Raw genomic sequence first — 26,403 nt, 5'->3', positions numbered from 1 at the left:
TTTATACAAAAATCCCTTGCATCACTTCACTTGTAAATTGATTATAAAAATAAAACTGATTGACAGGCCAGAAAAAAAAAAGATGCACTCACAGGACATAAAATAAACTTCTAAGGATTACATTTTCCTCCTGATCATTTACATTTAGTTTAGCCAATTGAGTTTTTTTTTTTTTTTTTCTGCTATTCCAAACCAGTTTAAGGATTGTACGACAGTAAACTGCTTTTTGATCCAGTTGCCTGGATACCAATTCCCGATCCCGCCTACTTTCCCAAGAAAGATGTTTTGATTGGTCCCGACTTCCCTGCCGTCAGTCAAAGTGTAGCAGTTAGCAACAACGAAGACAACATTTATAGTGACATGTAGTCCGGAGAGAAATAGTTCATATATATATATATATTACTGGATTTGTTCACCACAAGGTAGGAAGCTAAATCCCTCAAAACATTTATTGTACCACCCGTAACTAACTATTCTTTTTGTATTTATTCTTTTTAAGCCGTGAAGGTGATATCAAACGTTGTTGTGGTTAGTTAGCTAGCTTCTCGCATCCTGTCGAGGGTGTTGTTGGTTTTTATTTTTGTCAAAATGAGAGTGATACCGGAAATGAAAGTGAAAGCTGTTCTTTACCGCCTTGTCTTACAGCGACTTTATCCCCGGCGACTTGTCCAGCTTCATATCGGGGACAAGTAAACCGAAGTCCCCTGTTTAAAGTCGTCCTGTCTGTCGTTCACAAAGGTAAGACAGGTTCTTCCGTCCAAGACGAGACAATAACAAAGCGTCGTATTTTGTAGGTGAAGTTCAGTGACACCGTAAAAGGCACCATGTAGCTATTGTATGCAATAACTTACTGGGTTTGTTTTAAAGCTGGAAATGTTTGGCTTTTTTCAGTGTCGATATTTTTCTTTCTCCAGCAGTTTTTTTTTTTAAATTTTTTTTTTACATTGGAGTCGCCTTGTTTGTCCTGTGAAAGATGGATGAAGTGATGGATTCTCAAAAAAGGTAATGCTTTTTGTGGAGAAATGTTTGTGCCTTGCTCATATTGTTCTTAGTGTTTCTAATGAAGGAATATGCTCATGTAATAAGCCAGGCTGTCTGGAAAAAGCAAAGATGCAGGATTTTCAATTTGAACTCAAAAGAAGGTCCATAGGCATCCAAGATGAAACCAGTACAATTCATGTAATTTAAGTTTTTAAAAACAGTTCATATGGCCAGTGTTTTCTAAACCTTGATGAGTACCGAGTGCAGCTCTTCCTCAGGCTGGTTAAAGCCTTTATGATGCTGTTCTTAGGCTCATCCGATCGACACATGAAACTGTGCATCGGATGTCGTAGAAGTGCCTCACATGTGAGAACAGTTGGCTGGCATATGCCATTGGAAACCTAAAGCAACAACCTCATTGCATCACTGTAAGCCACAAAGAGCATTTGCATACTACTTTTCATGTAGCTACACCACAAATAAGATTTGCATTAAAAAAAAAAAAAAAAACTGGATTGAAAACATCCTAAATTTAGGAAGCAACATATTGGCCTGAGCTTAGAGTTTACAAAGCTGTTGATTTTGATCATAAGAGTACATTTTATGAAATGACCATGCTAACTTGTCACCTTGTTTTTCTGTTGCAGTTTGACTGCTGAAGACAAACCAGAAGATCTAAAGACTGATGTGCCACAAACAAACCAAACGGATGGAAAAGATGAACTCCTTTGTGAAGCACAAATTTCTGACACTGCAAAAGACTGTGTACTAACAGAGAACACACACGATGACATTGCTTCTCAGAATTCAATTGACTGTGGGTCTGCAGGTGAGCTGGATGAATCTGATCTTGCCGGCAGTAAAAGTAACACAGCTCAAACACACTGTACTAATGGGCAGAAATCTAAGAGGCCCAGTTCACCTGGTCCCCACCCCGTCAAAACAACCTGTGTTGCTGCACACTCTGCAAATCCAAAACTCACCCTCTGTCCTAGTATTAGTCCCAGTAAGGTTGTAAGTGTGCCCAGCGATGTGGAGATGCTTAGCCCTGACAGTCCAGTCTGTAAAACCATGACCATCAACAACTGTGCAGACAAGGAGTATGATGGCAGTGCTAGTGCAGAGGACTCGGCCTGTGCCAAGGCTCAGGTAGTAGAACATCAGCAGACTGTCAAAGACTCTGAATCAGGAAGTTCAACCAAAGAAAGAGTCCAGCTTGTTGCCATGGGAACAGAAGATGCTGAGACAGCAGAGTGCAGTCGCTCATCAAATGAAAGCCAGTCAGGTGCAATTTTGAAAAGGTACTTGTGAACATTTTTAATTCTGTCTTCCTCTTTTTATCTTTTGTAATCTGTGAATCCTCTTTCCTTTTGTGCCCTTGTTCCATTATACTCACGTTGCTCTCTGGTTGTACTGTAATTAACTGATCTGTTTCGCTTTGATTCTGTACAGTGTTTCAGTCGCTTTGCATAACGTGGACAAAGAATGGCTTGGGACAGCCATAGATGAGCTAAACAGAATACCCCAGTGTGCCCCACCTCTGTCTCACCTGAAAGTAGTGCCTAATCACACTGTCACAATCCGGGTGAGTCAACAGCCACTTGTTCATTTTTGGATCTTTGTATGTGGTGAAGAATACTGCAGTCATAGCAAGAGCGTGCCTGCAGATGTGACTAGGGAGTGGGAGAACACTTGGTGTTTTAAGAGAAAATAAAAAGGGGGGAAGTAGGAGAGAGGATGTAAAATAGACTCTTTAGATACAGACAGCGTGAAAGAGGGAAAGGGGAGACAGTGCTGGGCCGAGCCAAGCCATCCTCCACGATCCCCTCAGGGGCTCTTGTCAGTAAAGGTCCCATCAGACTGTCTCCCACCGCTAGTCCCAAAGGAACTCTGTCAGTGCTGCTGTGTAGCTACAACGTGCTCTTACCATCAACAAGCACCAAACTAGACTCTACCCATCATTAAATCGCAACAATGAATTTGGATTTACTGTAAAGAAAGACAGGAGGGATTTCATTTGTTTAGTCAGCCAACAAAGGAATGTATGGCATATGAATATGAAGTGTCAAGCTTGAACGCTCATTTTCTTTGCATTGAGCTTAAACATCAGGCCTATTGAACAATCTACTGCACATAGTGACCCTTTTTTCTTTAACATCCTCCCAGACATCTATTAAAACATAAAAATACTCTGCGTGGAAAGCTGATATGTGTTTGATATATCACAAAAAGTTCAATTATCAGTTCAAAATGAATCTATGAAAATGCAAATATTTAAATCCCAATATATTTAATTTAACATAATTTACAGCTGGACGCAAGATGTCTAATACTTCACCGTAAAGTCAATTCTCAGTTTATAGCACGTGACCTGGAGGCTTCAAGTGTCTACATCATATATGCAGAAGTTGAATATTGAACCATGATTAGCTTCCAAACTATTTGTGATGTCAGAAATCACGAGTGTAGGCTCAACACTTAAAATCACATTTTCAGCAAGCACAGAGAAACTTTTCCGTCCCAGCAAATGATTGTGAAAACAGCCTTCTAATGTCAAACTCTGCACATACATCGTTCTGCACAGTGAAGCTCAAACATAGGAACAAGAAGTAAAAACATATTTTTGAGCAGAGTGAGACTTTAATTTTATAATATCTACCATACTGTCCTAAAGTTCAGATGTTTTTTTTGTTTTTTTTTATAATGTAATTCAGATTATTTTAATAAGCAAATAGATATCAGTTATTTTAATCTTCACCACTTTAAAAACAACAATACAACAATACAACAAACAACAATCTTGTTTCCGTTGGCTTTTTATTTCCCTTTTACAGACAGATCTCCTCAGAGAGGGAGTGCTCCCTGTCCCATACCCCAACAAGTTCAAAGATGCGTGGGATGATGTGTCAGTGAAGATGCCCTGCTCGGATAAGAATCTCTTTCCTATGGAGGTATATTACTTGTAGTCTTCCTCTTTAGATGCATCATTTTAATCATGCTGTTTTACTTCAACAAGGTTTGTCAGGGTAATAGCATTGAAATGGTAAAAGTATGTTTGTTTTTTGATGACATGTAGGATGGAAGTGGTTTCCAAAGTCGGTGGGATCTGATCCAGACTGCCTTGCGGGCAGGCTTTAAAAGTTCACTGGATGTGAGGGTAAGACAACCGTGATCTGCTGGACTGGGCTGATTCCAAACCAAAGAAAGCAGCTTATTGTCTTCTTTTCTCTCCTCTTCATGTTGGCAAACAACATAAACCACATATTTTTCTCTCCTCCTCTCCATTATTACATGCTGTGTTTTAGTAAAGCTGAATACACAATTCATTTAGAAAATGAGTGACATAAAGAAGGCTTTTAAACATTACTGCACTGATATCCTGATCCTACATTGTTACACTCAAACTGTCACAGCAGTTTCAAATGTACCGAACTAATTCCATAAGCAACCACATGGTGGCAGAGTTTGCAACAATTATGCAGTATTTTACTGTGTGAAAGAAGATGTGCAACCTCTGGTCCCGAATATTTTTGTGCATTAATGTTTTGTTATTCTGCTGCCATAGAGTGTCATATATTTAAAGTTTGTCTTCTATGAATATATAACTCGTCATGTCCTCGACAGGATGCAATTTTGAGGTATAATACAGCCCATGCAAAGAAATGGGACTTCACTGCCTTGAACCTTTTCTGCACAGAGGTAAGCTCACGTCACTGTAACCTGATTTTTATTGGGTTGTCTTGTACAAAAGTTTTGTTTAAAAGACTACTGGCATTACTTCATTTCAAAAACATGTCTTACACAGGTTTCTTTCCTGAACATGTGGCATTTGAAAGCCAAATCAAATTCTTTTAAGTGGTAAACCTAATTTAAAACCCTGTTCTTTTGTAATAGGCTTTCCTTTTTCTATTTGTACAATTACTTCCTCACACTTCATCAGTGAAAAGCAGCGAGTTTGTGTGAATCACAGTTCTGACAGGTGGCTCTGTGCGCTTCCGGTGTTTGTTTAAATCAACATGATTGTGTTTTTAGATTTATCGTAATGAAAAATGAAGCTAAAGCTGGGAGTAAACTAGAGCTGTTATCGCGATGGGAATCTGCTTCCCTTTGTTTTGGCTGCAAGCCCATCAGTGTGAGTCGTCCCCTCGTGGTACCTGGGAGTCTCATGGGAGCAGCATACAGTTAGGACAGATGAGCACAGCATAGCGGCAGCAGCTGTTGCAGGTGAACCAAGGGAACAACGTCTTCCTTTCTTTCCGTCTCCCTCCTTCTTTCTTTTAACACTCATCCTCTGTTCAGACAGTGGGGGACTGTAATTACATACCTGTTGTTAGAGAAACTTTGTCCCATGTGGGATCAACATTACCTGTCTTTAAAACTGTTTGAGGAGTTTACGGATTTCCAACTAACGATTCAGTCCTTTTACATAAATTGCCTCCGAAAAGGTTGTCTATTGCCAGCCTCATTTGAAAAGTGAGTCTACTTATACAATATATTACCACCCAAAGTGACCATAAAAAGAAGACTGTCTTTGGATAGATAGCAAATCAAATTCAGCTTCAAGACTAATTTGGTTACCTTCATTTGGTAAATTATGGAGTATAGCTTTTGGCTAAAATGAATGTTCTGGTTAGAGCCATTAAGAATGAGATCATTATTCAAATGTGGCTTTCACAATTAAGTGGGAGCTTGTGATTCCTGTTAGAGTCCCGTTAGATTGGTATTTGAACCTGATGTCCGTCCTTTCACATCATGTATGACTCAGCTAAATTCAGATGATTCTGAAATGGTATTTTTTTTTCCCTCTTCTCTGAAATCATTTCTCCGAGTAAGGCAGAGAGCTCAGTAGATCAATAGCTGCCTAAGCCTTTTTATAGCTTAAACCAATTTAATTAAAAGGCCCAATAAATGTGGAAGGATGCTAAGTAAGGCCGTCAAAGTACGTGACTCTTCCAGAAACCTACTGCATCAGCGACTCCCAACTGTCCACTCACTGCCCTAAGCACGGTGTCTCCCTCCCCACTTTTTTCATTTCTTTGCTGCCGAGGCATTTTACAAAGGAGAGTGGTGCTCACAGGAGGACAAGTCAAGGTTTGAATGTCACAAGTTTATTTTTTTTATAAAATGTGCTTTAATTGGCAGAAGTGATGCACCTATGTGATTAGCTACATGTGCACAGGCACAGATCACCCACTGGCTGAGGCTCTTTTCTGTCCCCATCAGCTGGTGGATGCAGGAAGAATGAGCATCACGACAACACTTGAGCAGAAATGATTAACAGTTACCATTGTACAGCAGACATGCACCATCCAAAGCGATTTATCTTTAATGCGTAGTCTAATGAAGAGTGAAAAGTCACATGGCCTGCGTTTTCAACCATTCTGTGACGGTGAGCAGTTTAGTTTATTAATGGTACATTGTGGACAGTACTGCAGGGTCTCTTGCCTGTTTCCTAAAAGAAATACTCCACCTTTGCTGTGGTTTGTGCCGAGTTTGAGTGTTGTACTCCTTTGCTAAAACCACCTAATTAAATCTGCAGCGACATTTTTCTAGCGCCGGGGTAATTGTCAAGAGGTACATTGCTCCTGAGCCAGTGACTGACACTCTGCTCAACGTGTAATAGCCACGCGGGGGGGGGGGGGTTATCCAAATTAGGGCTTGTCTGTAAATCGTCTTGGTGTTTCTCCTCTGCCAAATGAAACTGTCACTGTGTCACTTTCTGATGAATGTCTGAGGGCTGAGCCGGTAAGCAGCCCAGGAAAAGTACAGCTGATGTTCCAGGTGTGCATAAACATTCAACAGTCAGACAACAACACCATCCTCTCACTTTTGTGCTTTGTCACTTTTTTTTGTTTCACTCGCTCTCATACAGGTATTTAAAACAAGTAATTATGTCAGCTTTTCACACTAAATGTACTGGAAAAAACATTGTTGGGTTGAGCTGCCAAGAAATTAAAATAACTTGTAAAGACCAGAATGGGTTGACAATGTGTAATCCATCATTAGACCATGCGGCACTACATTTTCTCTTTTCTGACGGACCTCAGTCTATCATTTTTATTGGTGTGCAGAGCATAGTTTGTGTGTGTAGCCTAATCGTGTGGCCAGCTGCTGTAGCTGGGGAAAGGCTGAGGGATCATCTTTCTGCCCTCATCCTGCCGCATCACCAACTACCATCTATTAGTCCCCCAGGAGCGCTTTATGATGTCTGCCAGCTCATTACTTCTGACAGCATTTAGTCAGACCTGCTCTGCAGCCATATAAATGCTCCTGACCAAATCAACCGCCGAAGACTTCCTGTTGAAAATCAAGCCACCCTGCCACTCTCTCTACAATTGGTCATTTGCATTTGCTTCCACAAGGTCCATTTAATCAGCACAAGCTCCACTGCTTACCTTGATAGAATAAGGCAAGTGATTGATGACAGTGACATGCGAAGCCAATACGCTCATAAATGATTGCGTTGTAAATCTGGGTGTATGATGGAATAACTGTGTGTTTATTTTAGAGGGAATTGCAGATGGATGCTGAGGTAAGCTACAGGCTGAAGTATGGATGGCTCGGCCGTGGCGGGCTCGGTCTCAGATTGATGGCACTTTCTTCTGAAACGGGTTCAGTGTAGTGAGCAGCTCTGTAGCATTTCTGTTTCTTTTTTCACCACTGAAGTGTTGGGATTATTGATATCTGAGGAGTACGAGTTCACCCAATAACAACAATAAACCTCTGCTGCCTTCAGTGAAAATTGGGATTGTTGTATATGAGAGAGCATTCCTTGGATATTGGTATTGGGTCATGACCTCAGAATCACTGTTATCAGACCATTTCAACTTTTCATCGAGTAGTTGGTGCCTCATATTTTTCATCGCCATCCTTTCTCTTTGTCTTAATAAGACAATAATAAACCTTAGAGAAAATATTGTACAGTTGAAAATCAATTGTCATGCTTTGCTTTCATATTATTAAAAGGTAATATAATTGGGAATTGGGATTTTAGTGTACAAACAAACATAAAGGAGATATTTTTGGAATAGATTTGGTTTTGTGATTAAACTAATTAATTACAAGACACCATTGATGGGGTGGCTGTCGCTCAGATGGCAGAGTGGGTTTCCCACTAATCAGAAGGTTGGTGGTTCAAACCCCAGCTCCTCCTCATCCTCCTGCTGTCCACATGCCTGAGTGTCCTTGGGCAAGACACTGAACCCCAAGTTGCCTCCGATGGTGTACCATCGGTGTGTGAATGTACTCGTGATGGCGGGCACCTTACATGGCAGCTCAGTCTCAGTAATGGGTGAATGGAAAAAAAAACCACGCTTTGAGAACGTAAAGGTGATTAAGTGCTATACAAGTGCAGACCATTTACCATTGATGAAATAATTTTCTTGTGTATGTGATTTGTAAAATATTTTTGTTAGATTTACTTTTTGTTGAACATTTTGGTTGGAAAATCCAGTGGTGTTACAAACCGATTTGTCACGTCAGATATAATCGGTCACTCTGACTGCCGGCTCCGAGTAACTGCCTGCCTAAGTAGGCAGTGAGCTCCACAGAGTTATCCCATTAAACAATACTTCAGCTTGTATGTTTGTTTGTTTTCTTTGCTCTCCAGTATCTTGACCCTTCTGAAGTACAACAACTGTTTGATACCATACTACCTGCGATGGTCAACCTGGCACTCAAAGCTCATCACCTCTGCACATTGGTAAGTGTCAAGCTATTTTTGAATATGTGCGATACACAGTCTATGTTTAGAGGGTGCTTGAGTTGTGTGGGAGAATAATAGGTACAAAAAAATTGGGAGTTTTTAAGCCATATAAGAATGTAAAAATGTGCTGCTGGCAGGGATGAGAGGCAAAGTGGTGGATGTTGTACAGGATCAACTCATGAGTTACAACTGGCAGATAATGAATGCCCCTTTTTGGTCCATATCAAGAACTGCTTCATTAGTAAAGAGAAGGGAGAGAAGAGAGTTCCATGTCATGTCCTGTCATCCATTTCATGTCTAATGCTTGTGAACTTGAGGAAACTCCACTTACTTTTTGCATTCAATGCTGTGAATTTTAACATTCAGTCTATTTCTTTGGCCTGGCACTGTAGACATTCCTCCTTTTGAGCAGTTACATTTTGGTAAAACCGGACCCCTCTCTTTCATTCACATTAAATGGAGCTGATCCATGTCACAGATCTTTGAAATGTCATCTTCATTTGTCTTCATTTTCATTCTCTGTCATAAAGTATAGCAATTGAAAAATTACAAGATTGATATTTTGTTAATCACATTATCTATTTCAGAGTCTTCAGTTGAATTATATTAAGTGAATTCAGCTCCCACTCTGGGCAGAATAGGAAAATCCCTCTAGTTGCTACTGGAGACAGATACCAGGGGCGGAACATCAAAGATCCTCTGGTTTAACTGAAGGAGGAAATTTGTAGCATTATTTGTAGCAGAAAGATAATGAAGCTTTCTGAGTCTCTCCTCTTTGTTTTGCAGTATTAAACGTCGAGGCTTATGTTTATTTGCGCATTATTAGAGCTGGTATTGATCTGCTAACTGGGCAGCCTTGAGAGGCTCTTTAGCTCTAATCAGTGAAGATAGATGGGTCCCGTGTGTCTGACTGAGTAACCTGGGGGACAGCAAGAAAAACAGGACCTTAATTACTACCACCCATTTACCTAATGGAACTCGTCTTGTCTCCTCTGCTTGCTGGATTGCTAAACTAATTATCTGCCCTCATTAGCCATCCAAACCTACACTGCTACACCCACATAACCTTGTATGTTTTTTTTTTTTCCCCCTGCATCTGTCCTTGTTTTTCTAATCCCCTGTCTCCCGGCTTTTGTCTCTTTGCTTTTTATTTTCTCTTTCTAGCCAATTCCTCTACTGAAGTCAGGGATGAACCATTCCCTGACTCTGTCTCAGGAGCAAATATCCTGTCTGTTGGCCAACTCCTTCTTCTGCACATTCCCCCGACGCAACTCCCGCAAGTCGGAGTACTGCAATTATCCCGAGATCAACTTCTACAGGTAAAGGCACACTACCCCTGCGAAAAATCCAAAAAGGCCAAGAATAGTAATCATTAGCTCACTATGGTAATGGGGCCGGCTGCCGTCATTAGTATTTTATTCATAAAATGAGATTTGCCCCTTCAGTCCCATGCTGAGTCCCTGAGCCATTATTTAAAGCCGGGGACCGAGGAGATCTTAGCAGACTGTGCTGAGATCGTTGCCCAGGTTTTGTTGACATAATAATTGCTTTTAGGTTATCTTTGATTGTTTTTAGTAAGTGTTTTTTTCTAGTAATTGGGCATCAAATACATTTAGATATAAGTATAATTTTCCCTATTAATTACAAATATCTACTGCAATTAGTGCTTGCGGATATGGACAAATCCAATATCACAATATTTTTTGGCAAAATACCTAATATATGTAAATAAACTGACTAAATGCCGAACGGAAAATAACAGCGCAGCTAGAACAGTCTGGTAAGTTTAGAAAATTGAATCACTTTACTGTGATGCTGCCTTTAAAACAAGTAAAAATACACCACTTTTACCATATCCAAAATCTGAGATGTTATCTAGGCTTATATCATGATATCAATATAATATCGATATATGGCCCAGCTCTAATTACAGTGTAGTAGAATTTTGATTGAGTTGTTTTTGATCCTGTCAAAGTCAAATAAACTGATTTCCATCAGGGGGCACTACTGCCTTGAAAACCTTTGACAGATGAGTTCCTTTTCTTTTTCTTTTTTTTTACTCAGCCTCTACTGATATTTCAAGTGTCCAGTTAGTTCATTGTACAATTAAAGTTTTATTTTTAGCATACGTGCACGGGGTTATAACATGTTGAATTGATTGGATCTGGTCGTTAAGCAAAGTCATAGCTTGTTGTCTCATTTATTTTTGTCAGGTAGTTCAAAGTGTTTGCTGTGCTGCAAATATCACTTTATAGACTTGAGGATGGGTCTGTGGGCTGAGAATGTTTCTCCATGTTTCTGTTGTGTCCTTTGTGTCAGAGTAGGAGTGTTAAATTGGGGTTCTCTGTTTCTACCTACTCAGAACCAGTGGTCTGTTAAGAAAGCCTGGGATGGCTAATTAAAACAAATTGTTTTGATAGACTGTTTTCACAGCGCACACTTGTCTGTCGGTCTCTGGCTTTTCATAATCTTAAGGTGCAACTTTATTTGGAAGAAAGGGCAGTGTTGCATGTGTACAGTCTGAGCTAAACTTAGAAGAGTGATGGCTGCTGCTGGCCGTCTGTCACCAGTTTTCTGGGAAATATCTTTGTCAATGTTGTCCGGCATACTTCCTGTTGAAAACTAACTCAAAGGATAAATTCTTAATTTTTAAGTCCACCCTAAAACGATATGAACTAGTATCTAAATCGTCCCTCCTGTTTATGCTGGCCATTAAGTTTCAATGTCAATGAATTTAGAAATGTATCTGGAGTTAATGAGAGCCAAGTGGATATCTTCCATAGTCACAATGAATTCAGTATAATATTTCCTCTTTATATTTAGATTAGATTTAGACTTTATTAAACCCACAGTGGGGAAATGTAGTCGTCACCGCAGCATAGAAACACAAAAAAGGTGCACGCAATATGAAAGAATTTACAAATACGTATTCATAAAATAAGATAGATCAAAATAATTATTTTAGAAAAATGAGAAATTATTAAATACACACTCACACAGACTGTATACATGAAAATAAATAAAATAAATATATACAGTTTAGGATGAATGGAAAAAGTGTCAGGTGCTATGAAATGAAATGAACAGTGCAACGTTATTTTATGGTGGTGTTGAAGAGTCTGACAGCCGTCGGAACAAACGACCTGCGGTAGCGCTCTTTCCTGCACTGAGGCACTTATATTTGTGTTTCCCTGTTGAAATTTGGTTCGAACAAGACTAATAATCCTGGAAGAAGTACTTCGTTAATGGTCAGTATAAACGGATAAATACAGCAAGCAAAACTGATCTTAGTGTTAATATGAGCACCTGACCCCTTTTTTTTTTTTTTAATTTATTTATTTTATTTTTTTTAAAGACTGACTTGAAATATTGCCGAAGGACTTTGAGCAGACGGCTAACTGAATTTGGTGGGACGTATTGTTTTCCCCTGGCTGATAATGTCAAGAAAGTCGAGGTGTTGTTGGTAACAAGAGTTGTAATGAGACTTTGTTACCAGCTTTATTACTGTATTTTTGGACTTCAAGTGCCTCAATAAAGCCATGACATTGTCCAGATATCACCTCAACTTAATTTTCCCCGTTGTCCTTAGGGCACCTTCTCCTCATTAGTGACATTCGCAATAACTTCCGGTTGTTGCCTAACATGGTGGAGATGCTCTTGCAGTAATACTCCCTCAGCCGCCACCCCACCTCTTCAGCTCCCTTATTTTTTTTTTATCTAAACCTTAATCATGCTTTCCCTATCATCTGTGTCTCATCTGTATGGGTGCCGTAATAAAGTAAGCATTGATTCAGTTACAAAGTTGTCCGTCTCTGAACCACTTGGGCCTGCCTTCACTATCAGCATTTCTGCCTGCAGCGAAATACAGGAAAGAGCAAGAGGGGGGGGGGCATCTTGGTGTTTCTGAGAAGATGAGACAAGACAAGACAACCACTGCAGTCTAAAATGGGCCCCGGATCGTTACTGACCCTCCCTTCCTCTGGTAATTGAGGGAGTGTCCGTCACTTTGCTTATCGGCTACAGTAGCGCTCTGTCTTGGGCAAGCAGAGCAGCAAGCAATCTGCTGATTGCTGTTTTGGCAGAACTGTCAAGGTTTGTCCTCTGTTAAGTGATGAATAGATTCAACGGGGAGAATAGAAAGCAGGAGACTTCATCTCTTTAGATTGTGTTTTCCTCCTTTTGAGAAGGAAACGATATAGGGAACTTGGTTTAACAGTTTGGTCAACAATGAAAGCTCATTACTGAGGAATAAATCCTAGTTTTCTTGTTTGTGAGTCACTATGAGGTGGCCCTGCCTCATTTGGAAGAAAACTCCTCAACCGCTACTGGTAAAACTGTCAGAAACAGCGTCTCCATGTTCACTTAATATTAGATAAGTTGCTGGATAAGAACTAACTAATTATTGTGGCTGTCCTTAAATGCACATTTTTGCAAGATATCTTGTGACTAAATCCTTCATAATGAGTTTTCCTTTTTTCTCCAGCAAAACATTATTTGCGGCTATACTGGACATCCCTGATGTTTCACTTACACTGTCTCACAGGCATAGTGTCCTCCAGGATGCTTTCTGCCAAATTGACACTGACTAATGGAATAGGTGGGATGGGGAGGTTCACAGAGAGTGTGTAAAACTCTGTGTAAGGAATTTAAACAGTGGAGAAAAACACACTTGATACGCAGGTATTATCTTGAATGAATTTGCCTTTTTTTTTTTTTTTTTTTTTGGCTTTTAGTGCATTACATTTTTCATTTCATTTGTTCCTTCTGTTTTTATTTCTCTACTGGTCCTGAGCAGAAAGCAGTGGGAAGGAGCGCTGAATTGTGATTAGTCATCAGCTTAGGTCACGTTTAATGGAGCGAGGGTACCAGTATGGGTTGATTTAAGTTGCCCGTCCAGTGGTCTCTCCCTACATCCTTCCAGCCTAGTTTTAATAGTAACTCTGAAGAACTGAGACATGGCCTCAGGCAGTGCCATTGTATGAAGGATGTAGGTAGATGGAAGAGACACCATGCCAGTTTGAAAGCCTGACCTCACTCATGTTGCTGTTGCATGGTTATGCAGTGAGCTGTAGATAATGACTGGGGGAAACATGCATGTCTTTCATCTGTTGAAATGTAACACATCATTTTATTTAATGCCAAAAATATATTTTCAGTAAAATGTTTTTTTTCTTTTTGTTGTTGTTGTTGTTAGAAGGTTTAAAAACTTTAACATGGACAATTTAAAAATAGAAAAACCTCTGCAAACTATAATTTCGGTTTGCTTTCCGTTTCAGGTTGTTTGACGGTTCTTCGCCAAAAAAAATTGAAAAATTGAAAACTCTGCTGTGTTACTTCAGGAGAGTTACAGAGAAGAGTAAGCACGGGAAATATCCCACATGATGTTGTTTCTCTTTGATGCTTTTTGTGTTTTTCAGTTTACAAACTTAATTTCTTTATGTGTTCTTTCTGTTTTTCAAGCGCCCAAGGGTCTTGTTACATTCACAAGACAAACCCTGAACAATCCTCCAAACTGGGAAAGGTAATACTCACTACATGCCTAGATTTAATGAATTTTATGATTTCATGACCTGAATTAAAATAAATTAAATTAGGACTTTTGTCATAATCAACCCACAACAATGTATATAAAGGAGCATTAGTTTTTTTCTACATTAGACAAATATGGATGTATGCTGTGTTTTGGGTCAGAAAATGTTTTTTTCCGCATGAAGCGATATCAGATTGTTAAAATTTGACTGAAGTGTAGAGAAAATCTGAAGGAACAAATCTGAAAAATGTTGATGTTGTCTGCGTAGTCTTTACCTCACCCAAACAAAATTAACACCTCAAGGTCTTTTTTTTTTGTACAAAGCTCATCATCATCACCACCACCATTAACTCGTTGACACCATTCCTACTAGGAAATATGATAGTGAAACAGCTTTGTAGAAAGTGGGATTGTAAAACTAAATGGTTCCAAATGTAGATAAACTCTTGTGGAAAGGGTTGTGGTGGAGATGATAGATTATATACTCTTAAAGGACCGTAAAAAACCTTTGTGTTTACCACCAAGTCAACATGAAGGTGCCTTCACAGCAGGGACTGGAAGTCCCTTAGAGGCCCAGATAAACTCTTTGGAATGATTATTCACAAACACGTCAGCATTACTTTATATCCACCTACATAAAACCTCAACAAACCCACCAGATGGACTATGGGGTCATCCCAGAATGGTCCTTTTGTTTTGGGTGATAATTACAGGTTTTATTCAAATAATCTTTGGGAATGGGATCAGGTTTGTGACTTTTCTGTTCATGTTCCTTAATGGCTACTAGTTCAAAGACAATGAATTCATTTAGAAAATGTAGTAAATGGACATCAGAAGTAGAACTACACAGTACACATTTGGCTGGAGGCTATGTTTCAGGAACTGTGTCAATGTGATGTGGATTGTTAGTCTTTGTGTTCTATTATTGCTCAAATTCTTGCAATCATTTTTTTTTTTGTCAAGCTCCCAGACTAGGCTAACGCGCCTACATATCACGTGTAAAGGAACGATTGAGGACAATGGATACGGGATGCTGCAGGTAAGGAGAATTCTTTTACAGTTGTGCATCTGATGTGAAGTAGAACTAGTTATTCAGCGAGGCCTATTAAAAGACAGTACACATGTCGGTGTCCCTCAGTCACTGAAAAGCACTTCCCGTGTCAGATTTCAAAACGCTGTGCCTGCAGCTGAAAATCAGTTGTATAATTCTTGGTCATATCTGCGTATGTTATGCAGACAGGAAGACACCCTGTCTGCATAGATTCACCCCGTCTCCTCACCCCCCTCTTTGTTCCTGTGTGGCTGTTTTATTTTTCTTCCTCCAGTTGACAACTGATGTATACACATGAGTAGCTCAGAGTGGCAAGGGTGGAGGAGAGGACCCTGGGGTGGGGGGATGAGGGAGACGGAGGCATGTGGAGAAAAAGATGACGAGGGTGAGCCATCTCACTGGGTTGACCCAGAGGGCCAGGAGGGAGTTTTTCAGGCGGATTGATGGCTACCTCAGCAGGCTGGCCACTATCCTGTGTGTTGGGCTCCGATAGGGCAGAGTGGGCTGTCATCCTGTCAGGGGGTGAGATTGGGGGGGGGGGGGGGGGGGGGTGTTCGGGCCGAACCAGTGAAGAAGGTGAGGAGTTGAGCGACTGGTTAGAAAAAACACACACACACACACACACACTGTCACACACATTGACATAGCTGTGGGCCACTGAGCAGAACCTCCACCCCTGACAGGCTGTTTAAATATCAGCATTGTGATTGAATGTGTTGTTCTCTTATCCGTGCCGCAAAAACAAGGAGTGGGCTCACGTGGCATGAAGCTCCAGTATCACACCAAAATATTTCCTACACAGAAACAGGACACCAGGAAAATAAGCGCAAAGCTGTAATTCTTTAGTACTTTTGGGTTTGTCTCAGTTATTTGTTAATGTTACAGTAATACGCTGAATTTAAGGGCAGTGATTAACGAGTCTGTAGCCATGCTCGCTTAGGCTGCAGTGATGCACAGCAGTGCTTTGATTAAAAATTCATACAATACATCAGCATGCCAATAATGTCTTAATGTTAACATGCAACAGATATTAAGCATCTTTGTTAAGCATAAAAGCTGAATTTGGTTGATGGGCTGATGCTGATGAAAAGTCATTTTGGTGATAGACCAAAGAACTGGACAAGTTGTTGCCAGATGAAGAGTCAGGGGACCATGAAAGGGATCTCAGTTCATCCTGTTCAAAGCATGAATCTGTTTACAAGCTTTAATTTCAGTCCGTCCAATTATTGAGGCATTTCGTGTAAAACCACTCGATTTGAAATGACAACCATGTGGCATACCTGCCGCTAGTAGAAAAATCACAGGATCGTCAAAGTTTATTTGTGTTAATTGTCTGGAGCCACAAATGTCTGTATACAATTTTGTGTCATCCATCCAAGTAATGAAGAGAGATTTCATTTGACGGGTGAAAACTTTGGCCTGCTGGTGGCACCAGAGGAAGAGTTAAAACTTCACCAAAGTCAGTAGGATTTAGCCTCTGTGGACCATGAATAATCCCATGTGATGGCAAGCAATCTAAAAGTTCAGATATTTTAGTCGGGACCAAATTAATAGGCCTGCTGTTAGATTGAAGTTGCCACTTGTAAAGCTCTGCCAAATGCTGAAATGACTGAAGTTTCATTTAGAAGAACGTTGTTAACTTTCATTTTTGTAACACTTGATATTACAGTCAATACTGTTTAGCGCTGGCTGTCAATTCTAACTGCAATATTGTTTTTTCACTGAAAATATAGGCTGTTGCATAACATTTGTTTCTATGCTGTAGCAGTGCATGGATTTGATTTGGGTTGAGATATTCAGTAACTATTTTTTGCCTTGACAACCACAATTAGGACGCTGATAAATTTTGGGATCAAATCCCAAAATTCAAGGTCTTTAAGTCCCTCTTCTGACATTGATTAAACTCCTAAAAACTCATCTCTGTTCATAAAAATGACACATTTAGAAGTTTTTCCCAAGAAGAAAATCCCTGTACGGCTTAGATGTAATTACACCTTTGCCTTCCTTTATTCAGTAAAAACAGATCTATGAATATGCGAATAGTCCTCACCTCTGTCTCCACCAACCCCGCCACCGCTCGTTTGCAGCTCAATGATATGGAAACCCTCAACTTGCAAACAGAGATGCTCAGTCATGGCATCGACGTATATAAAAACCGACACATAAATACAGATTTTTACTGATGGGTGTCTTTGACAAAACTTGTAGGATTGCTGAAAAATGTTTTGCAAAACCAAAAAATTTCAGTGGGGATCAATTTCCTTCTGCAGGTTTGTTATTTTATTGTGCTACCTTTCCTCTGTCAGACTAAAACATGATAAATGCTGAAGATTAATTAAGTACCCACTCCTGGTTTAAAACAAGAGTTTCTTCACTCGCTGTGGATTAAACACTAAATTGTGGGTCCTCACAGGGAATGCCCGGCGACTTGTTACTCTCCTATATATGTATACAAAATAGAGGAGGTCTGCACACATTCATGAGTTACTGTTCTGCTCCCCATTAATAGTGGATTTTATTGGTATCTGAAGTATGTCTTTAGATGCCATGTTTGTTGTTTTTGATGTGATTTCCTGATTGAATTATTTCCTAGCAGGAAGCAATGCTATGATCCCTGGACATTCATCTGTATTAAATGACCACAGTGGGTGACACTTATAGAGACACTAAAAGAGCCGTTTGTTCAAGTAATGGCAGTAACATTCGCAAAACCTCACAGTTCTTTTCGTCTGCATTGCATGGCCAGGTCAAAGGGCAATTTTAGAATTCTGTTGTGCCATAAATATATCGCCTATTCCAATTTTAACTCGAACATGACGTGGACATTGCTTTCAACAAATATTAATAGAATATAAATTCTATTAAACCACCCAAGAACGCTCAAGAGTGATGACGAAAGCTGTGAAGAGGAGAACGTAAAGTATCTTCTGAGGACTGAGGGGTTGAGACTTTTCGGTCACCTCTTTTATTTCTTTTTCTTTATTTCACTATAGGTGGACTTTGCAAACAGGCTTGTAGGTGGTGGGGTCACTGGACATGGACTGGTCCAGGAAGAAATCAGGTTCGTCATCAACCCGGAACTCATTGTCTCTCGCCTCTTTACTGAAGCTCTGGAATCCAACGAATGCCTCATCATCACAGGTGTGTTTTCTCTCTCTATTCAAGTGCGTCGCTTTCATGTGACTCAGTCTGCTCCTTCCTCTGCTCCTCTTTGTTTCAACTGTTGATTGAAAGTGAGATAAAAGAGACAGCTATGAAACTGTTGCTCCAGATTCACAGTAGTCAAAAGCTGACAGAAGAATTCTCAGTAATGTCCCGATACAGAAATGGGATAGTAGGGTGGGTTATTTATAGGTTTCCACCCAGTTAAGACTGTTTGTGACATGGTGCCTCTTTTCCCACAAGGTGCAGAGGACAGAGTTATTACAGGGCAGACATTCAGTGAGCAGCTGTTGCCTTGCTATATGTCTTTGCTGCTGTTTTCACCAATCAGCATTTTGACTTGAGAGAGAGTATCTTGCTCAAGTCAAGCCGTTCCCTTCACACAGTGAATATACTGTAAAATTACAAGCATGAAGTTAGTCTGACTGCGACTGGCTGACTATTTCACTCACCGCCCAAGATTGTGATTGTGTGTGGTGGGTTTGAAGAACCAGCCAGTGTTTGGTTTGTACCTTCTAGGTTACCGTAGAAACACGTCAGTACATGGAAGAGGTTCTGCTCCCTGTGTACACGTTAAGGGCTCATTCTAAGGTAACGAAAACGCAACGATTCTTAGATGATCACACGTTAGTGAACACGATTATCAATAACATATTCTAGTTCTGCTAATCAATCCCCCAAAATCCCACACGCTGAACCTTTAGTGTTTGTTTGGTGTTTTGTTGCCTTTCCTCGTCGTCCAATTTACTATACACATCTACTTTATGTATCTCATACCTTTCTAATATTACACTTAAGGCTAAACTAGTGGTTTTTTTTTTTTTTTTTTTTTCCTTCATGTTCATTGAGCGCTTCGTGTTTATTGGGCTCCATTCACACCCCCGCCCACTCCCCACCTACGCCCCATACATTCTTATAGTCTGAAGGTAAATCCATTGCATTGATTCAGTTGAGACTGCCCAGTTATCCTTCATTTCTCCGAAGCAGAATTGCTCTATTTTTCAACCAACTCACCGTTTGGTCGGCCTAAGTGTTCTGCCGTCCCACTTCCCTCCCTCGTGCTATTCTGCACATCCTACCTTTTTCTCTGCCTCACAGCTCACTCCCCTCTTTTTACAGTGAGAGACAAATGGGCATGTGCTTATTTCTGTTAGCCTGTGTGGACTTGCTGCTAAAAAAAAAAAAATGAAGTAAGATAAACATAGGGGTGTACACAGTATGAACGCCTGCATAATGTAATTCGATCAAGTATGTACATCCAAGTTTACCGTCATTATTTTTGTTTTGTTGTCTCATCGTGTAGCGAGACGTTTTTTGCTCATTGCTCCCTCGCAACCTTAATTAATGACAATTAATGTCACGTCGTATTCATTTTTATATACTTAGCACGGCATAACAAATATTTAACAACCGCTTGTTCTGTTTTGCTGCTTGTATTTCACCGAGACCTTAAATGATCCTTTGCACACAAGAGCGTAATTATCCTGTTTGATAATGATGCCTCTTCAGGACATGAAATATGACTTAAAAAAAAAAAAAAAAAAAAAAAAAAAAATGCCTGCACTTGATTGCTTCTTTTGGTGGAGTCTTCTCTGAACCGAAGGGACGAGTTATATGTAGACGTACAAAACGTGAAGAGACTAAAAGTTGGCATCGTCTGATGTGCTCTCTGTCACTGTACTTTGAGTGCTCCTTACATGCTGGATGTGAACAGCAGAGCAGGGAACAGTTAGTGCGAGAGCCCCGGACCCACACCACGCACGCCACCAAATAGACACACGCAATGTAAAAATCGACCCTCTGTCTCTTCAAGCCAAGCGTGGTCTGTTCTGTGTGGCGCCGTGTTGTCTTCTGTGAAACTCCCATTTCTCTCAAATGACCTTCAGTGGTTCGTCACCGTCCTCCTCCCCGCCACCCATCATTCTGCCTCCCTCCCTCTTCCCTCTTCCTCCTCCTCCTCCTCTCCACTTAACTTTATTACATTTGGACAGAAAGGAATTTATAGCCCAACTAAGGTCATTGCTCCACTAATGGAATGGGCCAGTTACGCCATAGATTCATTAAAACCCTCAGAATATTCTTCACACGCATGCAGTGTTTCATCTTAAAGTCTAGTCTCTGTTTCTAAACTCTCTGTATCTCTCCGTTTTCCTTTTCGGTCAAGTTAATCACATTTCTTCACCTTCAAAGGTGTCCTAACGTCAGTTTTCAAGTGCATTTAGAAGTCAATTGTTACAATACTTAAACAAACTAAACTAAAAACAAACATAAAAGTGTGAATGTCCATAGGTTCTCTGATAGGTAGGTAGAGATCCATGATGTAATCTCATGATGGAAGCCTGTTTGGGAGGACGCCAAACTAAATAGGTTGAAGGTGAGGGAGGAGGAGTACAGCTCCTGATGATGGACCAAATGATATGAATAATCTATTCTTCCACGTTAGGAGTCGCTAGTGTTGTAGCTTTACGTGACTTGCTTGACTACGAGTGGCACAGTATGGCTGAAATAAAGTACGTGTTCCTTTTGTTCGTTCAGCCAAAGCTTTCCTGTGATTCGGTTAAAAGCCACGTCTGAAGGATGCTTCTGAATTCTTTCTCTTATTTGCATTTAATTAACTTGCATGGCTCGGCACAGAGACAGACGTAAATGCCTTCTTGAGTGTAAACAAACTTTACTTAAATGTTGTTGTTGTTTTTTTTTTATTTGACCCGTCGTACACCATTGCTGGTCTTTGCCATAGACTGGATGTAAAAGTGGACACAGCTTCGAGGTCTGAAAAATCAACTTAACTGAAAATCTCCCCTATTCTGTTCGTAGCACACTTTACTCTGGCAGCACATACAGTAGACCCTGAAGCCTTTATGTTAATCACATACTTAACTCCTGCTGTCCTGTGACGTGCTGTGTAACCACCTTATACCTAATACCTAATGCATAATGTATTGTATTGTATCATGTATTTAATTAGCATCATTTTCCCAAATAGAGCAGAGCCGTGTTGTTAATGATGAAATCTCTTGAGCACTACCACACTGCACATACCAGCAGAGGTTATATTTATAAAAATAAAAAAATATATATCAGTTGATGAATAACACACTAAGGTGTAATGTAAGTATTTTGCACATGCAACCAATGTCAGCTTCTTCTGTTCCATCTATTTATGCCAATTGTGGCTGAAAGCTTTTAATTTAAAACCCCAAAGCAGATTACTTATTAAATCAATGGGCTTTATTCATGACAATCCAATACAGGCTGATACCGTGTACTCACATGGGGAGCATAGAAAGCACTAAATTTGATTTAAGAAATAAGGTACTGAAACTTGATTTTGACCCACTGTGTGCTCTGACTACAGAGCCCAGAATAATGCCAGTTTTTCCTCGGCTTTGTCTTTCTCATTCTGCAGGAACCGAGCAGTACAGTCAATATTCTGGCTATGCTGAGAGTTACGAATGGAAGAACAGCTGCAAAGATGAGACGCCCAGGTATTCTTGCTCTGATAATTTAAACCCAATATCTTACATTCAGTAAGGCGAAAATGGAGGAAAGATGGGCGAATGCAAATCACATCCCTGTCATAGCTTCTCTTTTATTTCCAGGGATGACTGGCAGAGAAGATGCACAGAGATTGTGGCCATCGATGCTCTGAAATACAGGCAATTCCTTGATCAGTTTCTCCCTGACAAGATGACAAGAGAACTCAACAAGGTGAGGAAAAAATGTAGTTGTCTTTCACACTCAGCAGAGCGATTCTCCAAACAGTCCGTGTGAAAGGGGGCAAGAAGCCTATTCATCTTTCAGAAGCTGTTATTGTCAGGAGTTGATAAGATAGGATCACGTTGTACGTGACAGTCTTTTCAGTGTTTTGATAAAAAGCTTGGTGAACGTTGACATACTGTCAGGTACCACTTGCAGAGATGTTAATTAAAGGCTCTGTGATCTGTAACACCACTGAATTTAGCTGAAGGCTACCAACACCTTATCTGGCCACACTACACAACATCTATATATATTAGTACTTTCAATTGTCCCATTTGCTTATGACTCTTCTGTCTTTTTCTTCCCACCTTTGCTTCGTCTTACTCCCTGTGCGTTCCTGCCAGGCGTACTGTGGATTCTATCGAAATATCGCCAACACCAAGCACCTCTCTGCGGTAGCCACGGGCAACTGGGGCTGTGGAGCTTTTGGTGGAGACACACGGCTCAAAGGTATGACCGGCTGAAATACAAGCATATGCCCAAAGAAAGGAAACCGCAAAGACATCACCAGTTTTTCCACACGTGAGACTTGAAATGGTAAAAACTGGGGTGGCAGACGCATCGCACTGCTTGTATAAAAATTGTAACTCTCGACTCTCAAACGGCAAGCAATATATCAGTAGGTCAGACAGGATCAGCCGTTCTTCCGCGCCACTGGTCGTAGCCATCGAAGCCAACGCTGGATGCAGTATGTACTGTCAGTCGCACATGCTGGTCTCTCTTAGACTCCTCTAGTCAATTAGCAGCTCTCCCAGGGTGTCACTCTCCCAATCCTTCCCTTCCTTTATTGATCAGCTGACGCACATTTATGTTTTCCATTAAAAGGGTGATTGATTATCGGGAAGGGACACCGTAAATCCCGGCTGATGCTGGTCTCGGTGGACATGCACAACATCACTCTTTATAAGCACGGGCCCCTTACTGTCCCCTTGAGTGCCACTCACTATATATTTAGAACGGATGTCTTTCTGGTCAGTGTTGGACACATTCTCATTAACTTCACTATTAATGTAAATGTAGTTGTCACACAACAGGCTACTAAAGGAGCATCGGCAGTGCTATTACTGGAGTGATGCAGGCTATGCTGTGCTAAAAAAAACAAAAAAAAAACAACAACACATTTCCACATCAATGTCATATATTTTTCATGCAAATGAATGCATGAACACGGTTTTGTTTGTGTACAGTTAGATTTCAATCTGAAGCTGTTCATTTCCCCTGCAGCACACTATGAATAGATGCACTGGACTTTACTTGCTCCCGAGGATTATATTGGCGTCCGGGGGGCTCCGCCCATCAGCCCTGGAATTAGCATAGTCTGTATTTTTAGAAGGCCATAACAGTATTTTACATTAAAGTACCGGAGCCGACTTGAGATGTGGTAGTTACACAAGACTAAGCTGTTATGCTGTTGTAAAGATTACAGACCTTCTGAAAATGATGGTTTGTTTTGTATGTTCATTAATCTGAACTCTATAACCATTCTGTTAAATATTTAAAAGTCTAAAGACCTCATTTGCAAGGGCTCAAAGATTGAGTGCTGTTGATGAGGCGGTTCTACCAGCAGTGGATTATTTACTCTTCTGATACAAATAGCCGCTGTCACTCATGTTCTTTCCTGCCAGAAGCCATACCTTCTCTGGCTTATTGACCAATTAGTTTCCTGTTGTTTTCAGTGCCTGATTCTCCCTTCAGCATTCCCCTTCTCTTTTGTTTTCAGCGCTGATTCAGTTAATGGCCGCAGCAGAGGCTGGAAGAGACGTGGCGTACTTCACGTTTGGAGACGCTCAGCTGATGAGAGATGTTTATAAAATGCACGCTTTTCTCACCGTGGAAGATGTCACCGTTGGTAAGACTCGCACACAAGCACCAAATGTTTATAGTGTTTTTGTTTGCGGGACTTCTGGCCAAGCTGCATTCACACAGTTGTTACAGTTTTTATCTTGACAGCCCTGCGTCTGTTCGGCTCTTACGGTAGATAACATAATGAACAGGAAGGGTGATGATATCAGCCACTGAGCTCCTGAGGCTTTTACACCACGCAGAGGTTGTCCTTGTTGGCTTCATTACAGGGACAGTACGCATAAATAACAGGACGCAGTCCATCTGTGTTAAGTTATTCCACTTTATGGGCCATCTCTTGCTCCTGAGCCCATCCATTCAGCCTGAGCCGCAGAGTGGATTACTGCCTGAACTTACCTCAGCCTCTCCCCTCCCCCTCCTTTCATTTTTCTCCTGCTGACATTTATTGAAGCCTTTCAGAGAAATTCCCCTCCAGCCATCCATTTCCTAAAGTGGAGCTACAAAAAAAAAAAAAAAAAAAAAGCTCATGGCATGTGTGTGTGTGTGTATGTGCGTTTGATTTATAAATGAGCCCAAACACACTTTCATTTTTATTTTTTTCTGCTGTAGTTTCGGTCTCTCGCTTGTTCTTTAAATTTTAACCTGTTTGTGCTTTTTGTCCCTCTTTTTTTTTTTTTTCTCACGCCATATTTCTTCATTCTTTTGACCCCGTGCACCACCTCCTCTCCTCCCTCTCCCTCCACCGCCCTCTTTCTCCCTCCCAGGTCAGCTGTACAGCCTTTTGAAAGAGTACTTCAATGTGGTGTGCAACAACTGCCGCACGACTCGACCTGACGTCAGTCTGTACAGTTTCATCGACGAGAAAGTCTCTTCCCTCGCAACCGCCGACAACTCGGACTCGGCAAAGGATCCTGGGATGCCGCTTGTAACACCAGACTCTCAATAACAGGGCGGGAACTGTAATTTAACCCCCTCTTCCCCTGCCTCTCTGTAAAACAGAGTCCAGGTTCAGAAACTTCGGTGTGCTCTGTCTTGTGCTTACAATCACTTTTTCTCTCTCTCTCTCTCTCTCTCTCTCTCTCTGTCTCTCTCTCACACACACACACACACACACACACACACACACACACACACACACACACACACACACACACACACACACACACACTTCCCTTTAAGTTTGTGATCCCAACACACAAACTACCGAAACACAGTTTTGCCTTTCTCGCTGGTGGTGTTAAAGGAGCCTCGTAGTTCGGCACCAAATGTGGTGAAATGTTTCAGAGACTTATAGCAATAGTAAATCCTGGTTGCTGTTAGGCCTTTCTTTAGTCTAAATGTGATGTGGAATTCTTTTTTTTTAACACACTAATTACAAATACGGCCAAATAGTCATCATATGCATGGTTGTGGACACTTTTCACTCTTTGATGATCCGGGACACGATAATCCTCCGCGGTTATCTTGTCTTATATTGTGTTTGCTACTTGTTTTTTTTTTTTTTCTTTGGATGAGTTGTCGTCTCTATCTACCATACCCAGGCTGTGGTGAGGTTCCTGAACGCAGAGAGGTGATGACATGCCATACTGTAGTCTATGCATGGGTAACATTTATTATCAGATATTCTACAAATATATGCTGCTCTTTTATATCCTCTACAAAGTTGAAGCTCAACAAACATTTTGTCCTTAAGGCTTATTTTAATATGAAACGGTCAAAAATAATGGCTGGTGTGAGAATCATGTGAGAAGAAACAGACACAGGAAATTTATGGTCAGACTATTAACTGTCTTCTGTATATATTCATCATTGTCAAATATATTCAGTGTTAGGCACAGTATTGATACTGTATATACAAATAAAGAGGGGAGCAGAGAAAGAAACAATTGCACGAAAAATATTATTTTTGTTAAAGTTTTTATTTGACATTTACTTTGGAGATGTGCTTAAATGTTGTTGTTTTTTTAATAATTTTATTTCTCTTTGTCTGATTGACATTGTGGGTTCTATTTAATGGTGGATTCATGAACATAAAGGCCGTACATGTATTGCATAGAACTGTACTTTAGGGTTTTAGCTTGCACTATTTTTATTATAATTTCTTAATTAAAGTATATCCTGTTAAAATTGTATTCTTTTGCTCAAATCAATATGATGTGCCAACTAAAACCAGAGGGTCAGTATAAAACAAGCTAATTAATTCAGGGAACAACTATTTTTAGGTTGCAGAGCCTCAATTCAGTTGACTGATGCATTTTAACATGAACTCAAAAATTCTGTCAAGAAGCCGTTCCTCTGTATTCTCGGTATGTACTCTACTTACATCATTATTCACAAATCGTCAAGAAAAAAATGAAATATACTACAAACTTTTGCCTTCGTCAGAGAGATTTCATTTCACTTTAATGT

General features: G+C 40.4%; 1 protein-coding gene across 3 annotated transcripts; it reads left to right on the top strand.

Annotated features, from left to right (window-relative positions):
• The first annotated feature begins 326 nt into the window (after positions 1-326).
• parga (poly (ADP-ribose) glycohydrolase a) lies at positions 327-26,124 on the top strand. Of its 3 annotated transcripts, none has more exons than XM_069144628.1 (19): positions 327-422; positions 646-738; positions 918-1,002; positions 1,629-2,282; positions 2,434-2,566; positions 3,816-3,932; positions 4,058-4,138; positions 4,606-4,680; positions 8,591-8,683; positions 9,851-10,005; positions 13,963-14,042; positions 14,147-14,207; positions 15,180-15,255; positions 18,261-18,408; positions 21,839-21,917; positions 22,032-22,140; positions 22,536-22,641; positions 23,912-24,040; positions 24,759-26,124. In XM_069144628.1, the coding sequence occupies exons 3-19, from the start codon at positions 974-976 to the stop codon at positions 24,938-24,940; spliced, it is 2,307 nt and encodes a 768-aa protein (XP_069000729.1). In that variant the 5' UTR covers positions 327-422; positions 646-738; positions 918-973; the 3' UTR covers positions 24,941-26,124. The 3 variants fall into 3 exon arrangements, with proteins under 3 accessions (XP_069000729.1, XP_069000728.1, XP_069000730.1); XM_069144627.1 differs by having other exon boundaries at positions 915-1,002; XM_069144629.1 differs by lacking the exons at positions 327-422; positions 646-738 and having other exon boundaries at positions 892-1,002.
• Positions 26,125-26,403: the final 279 nt, after the last annotated feature.

This window comes from Embiotoca jacksoni, unplaced genomic scaffold (assembly GCF_022577435.1).
Source record: "Embiotoca jacksoni isolate LCO1_2020_lvr unplaced genomic scaffold, fEmbJac1.0.p SCAF_12, whole genome shotgun sequence".
NCBI lineage: Eukaryota > Metazoa > Chordata > Actinopteri > Embiotocidae > Embiotoca > Embiotoca jacksoni.
The sequence above is the reverse complement of the archived record's forward strand: the minus strand, read 5'-3'. Positions and strand labels throughout refer to the sequence as shown.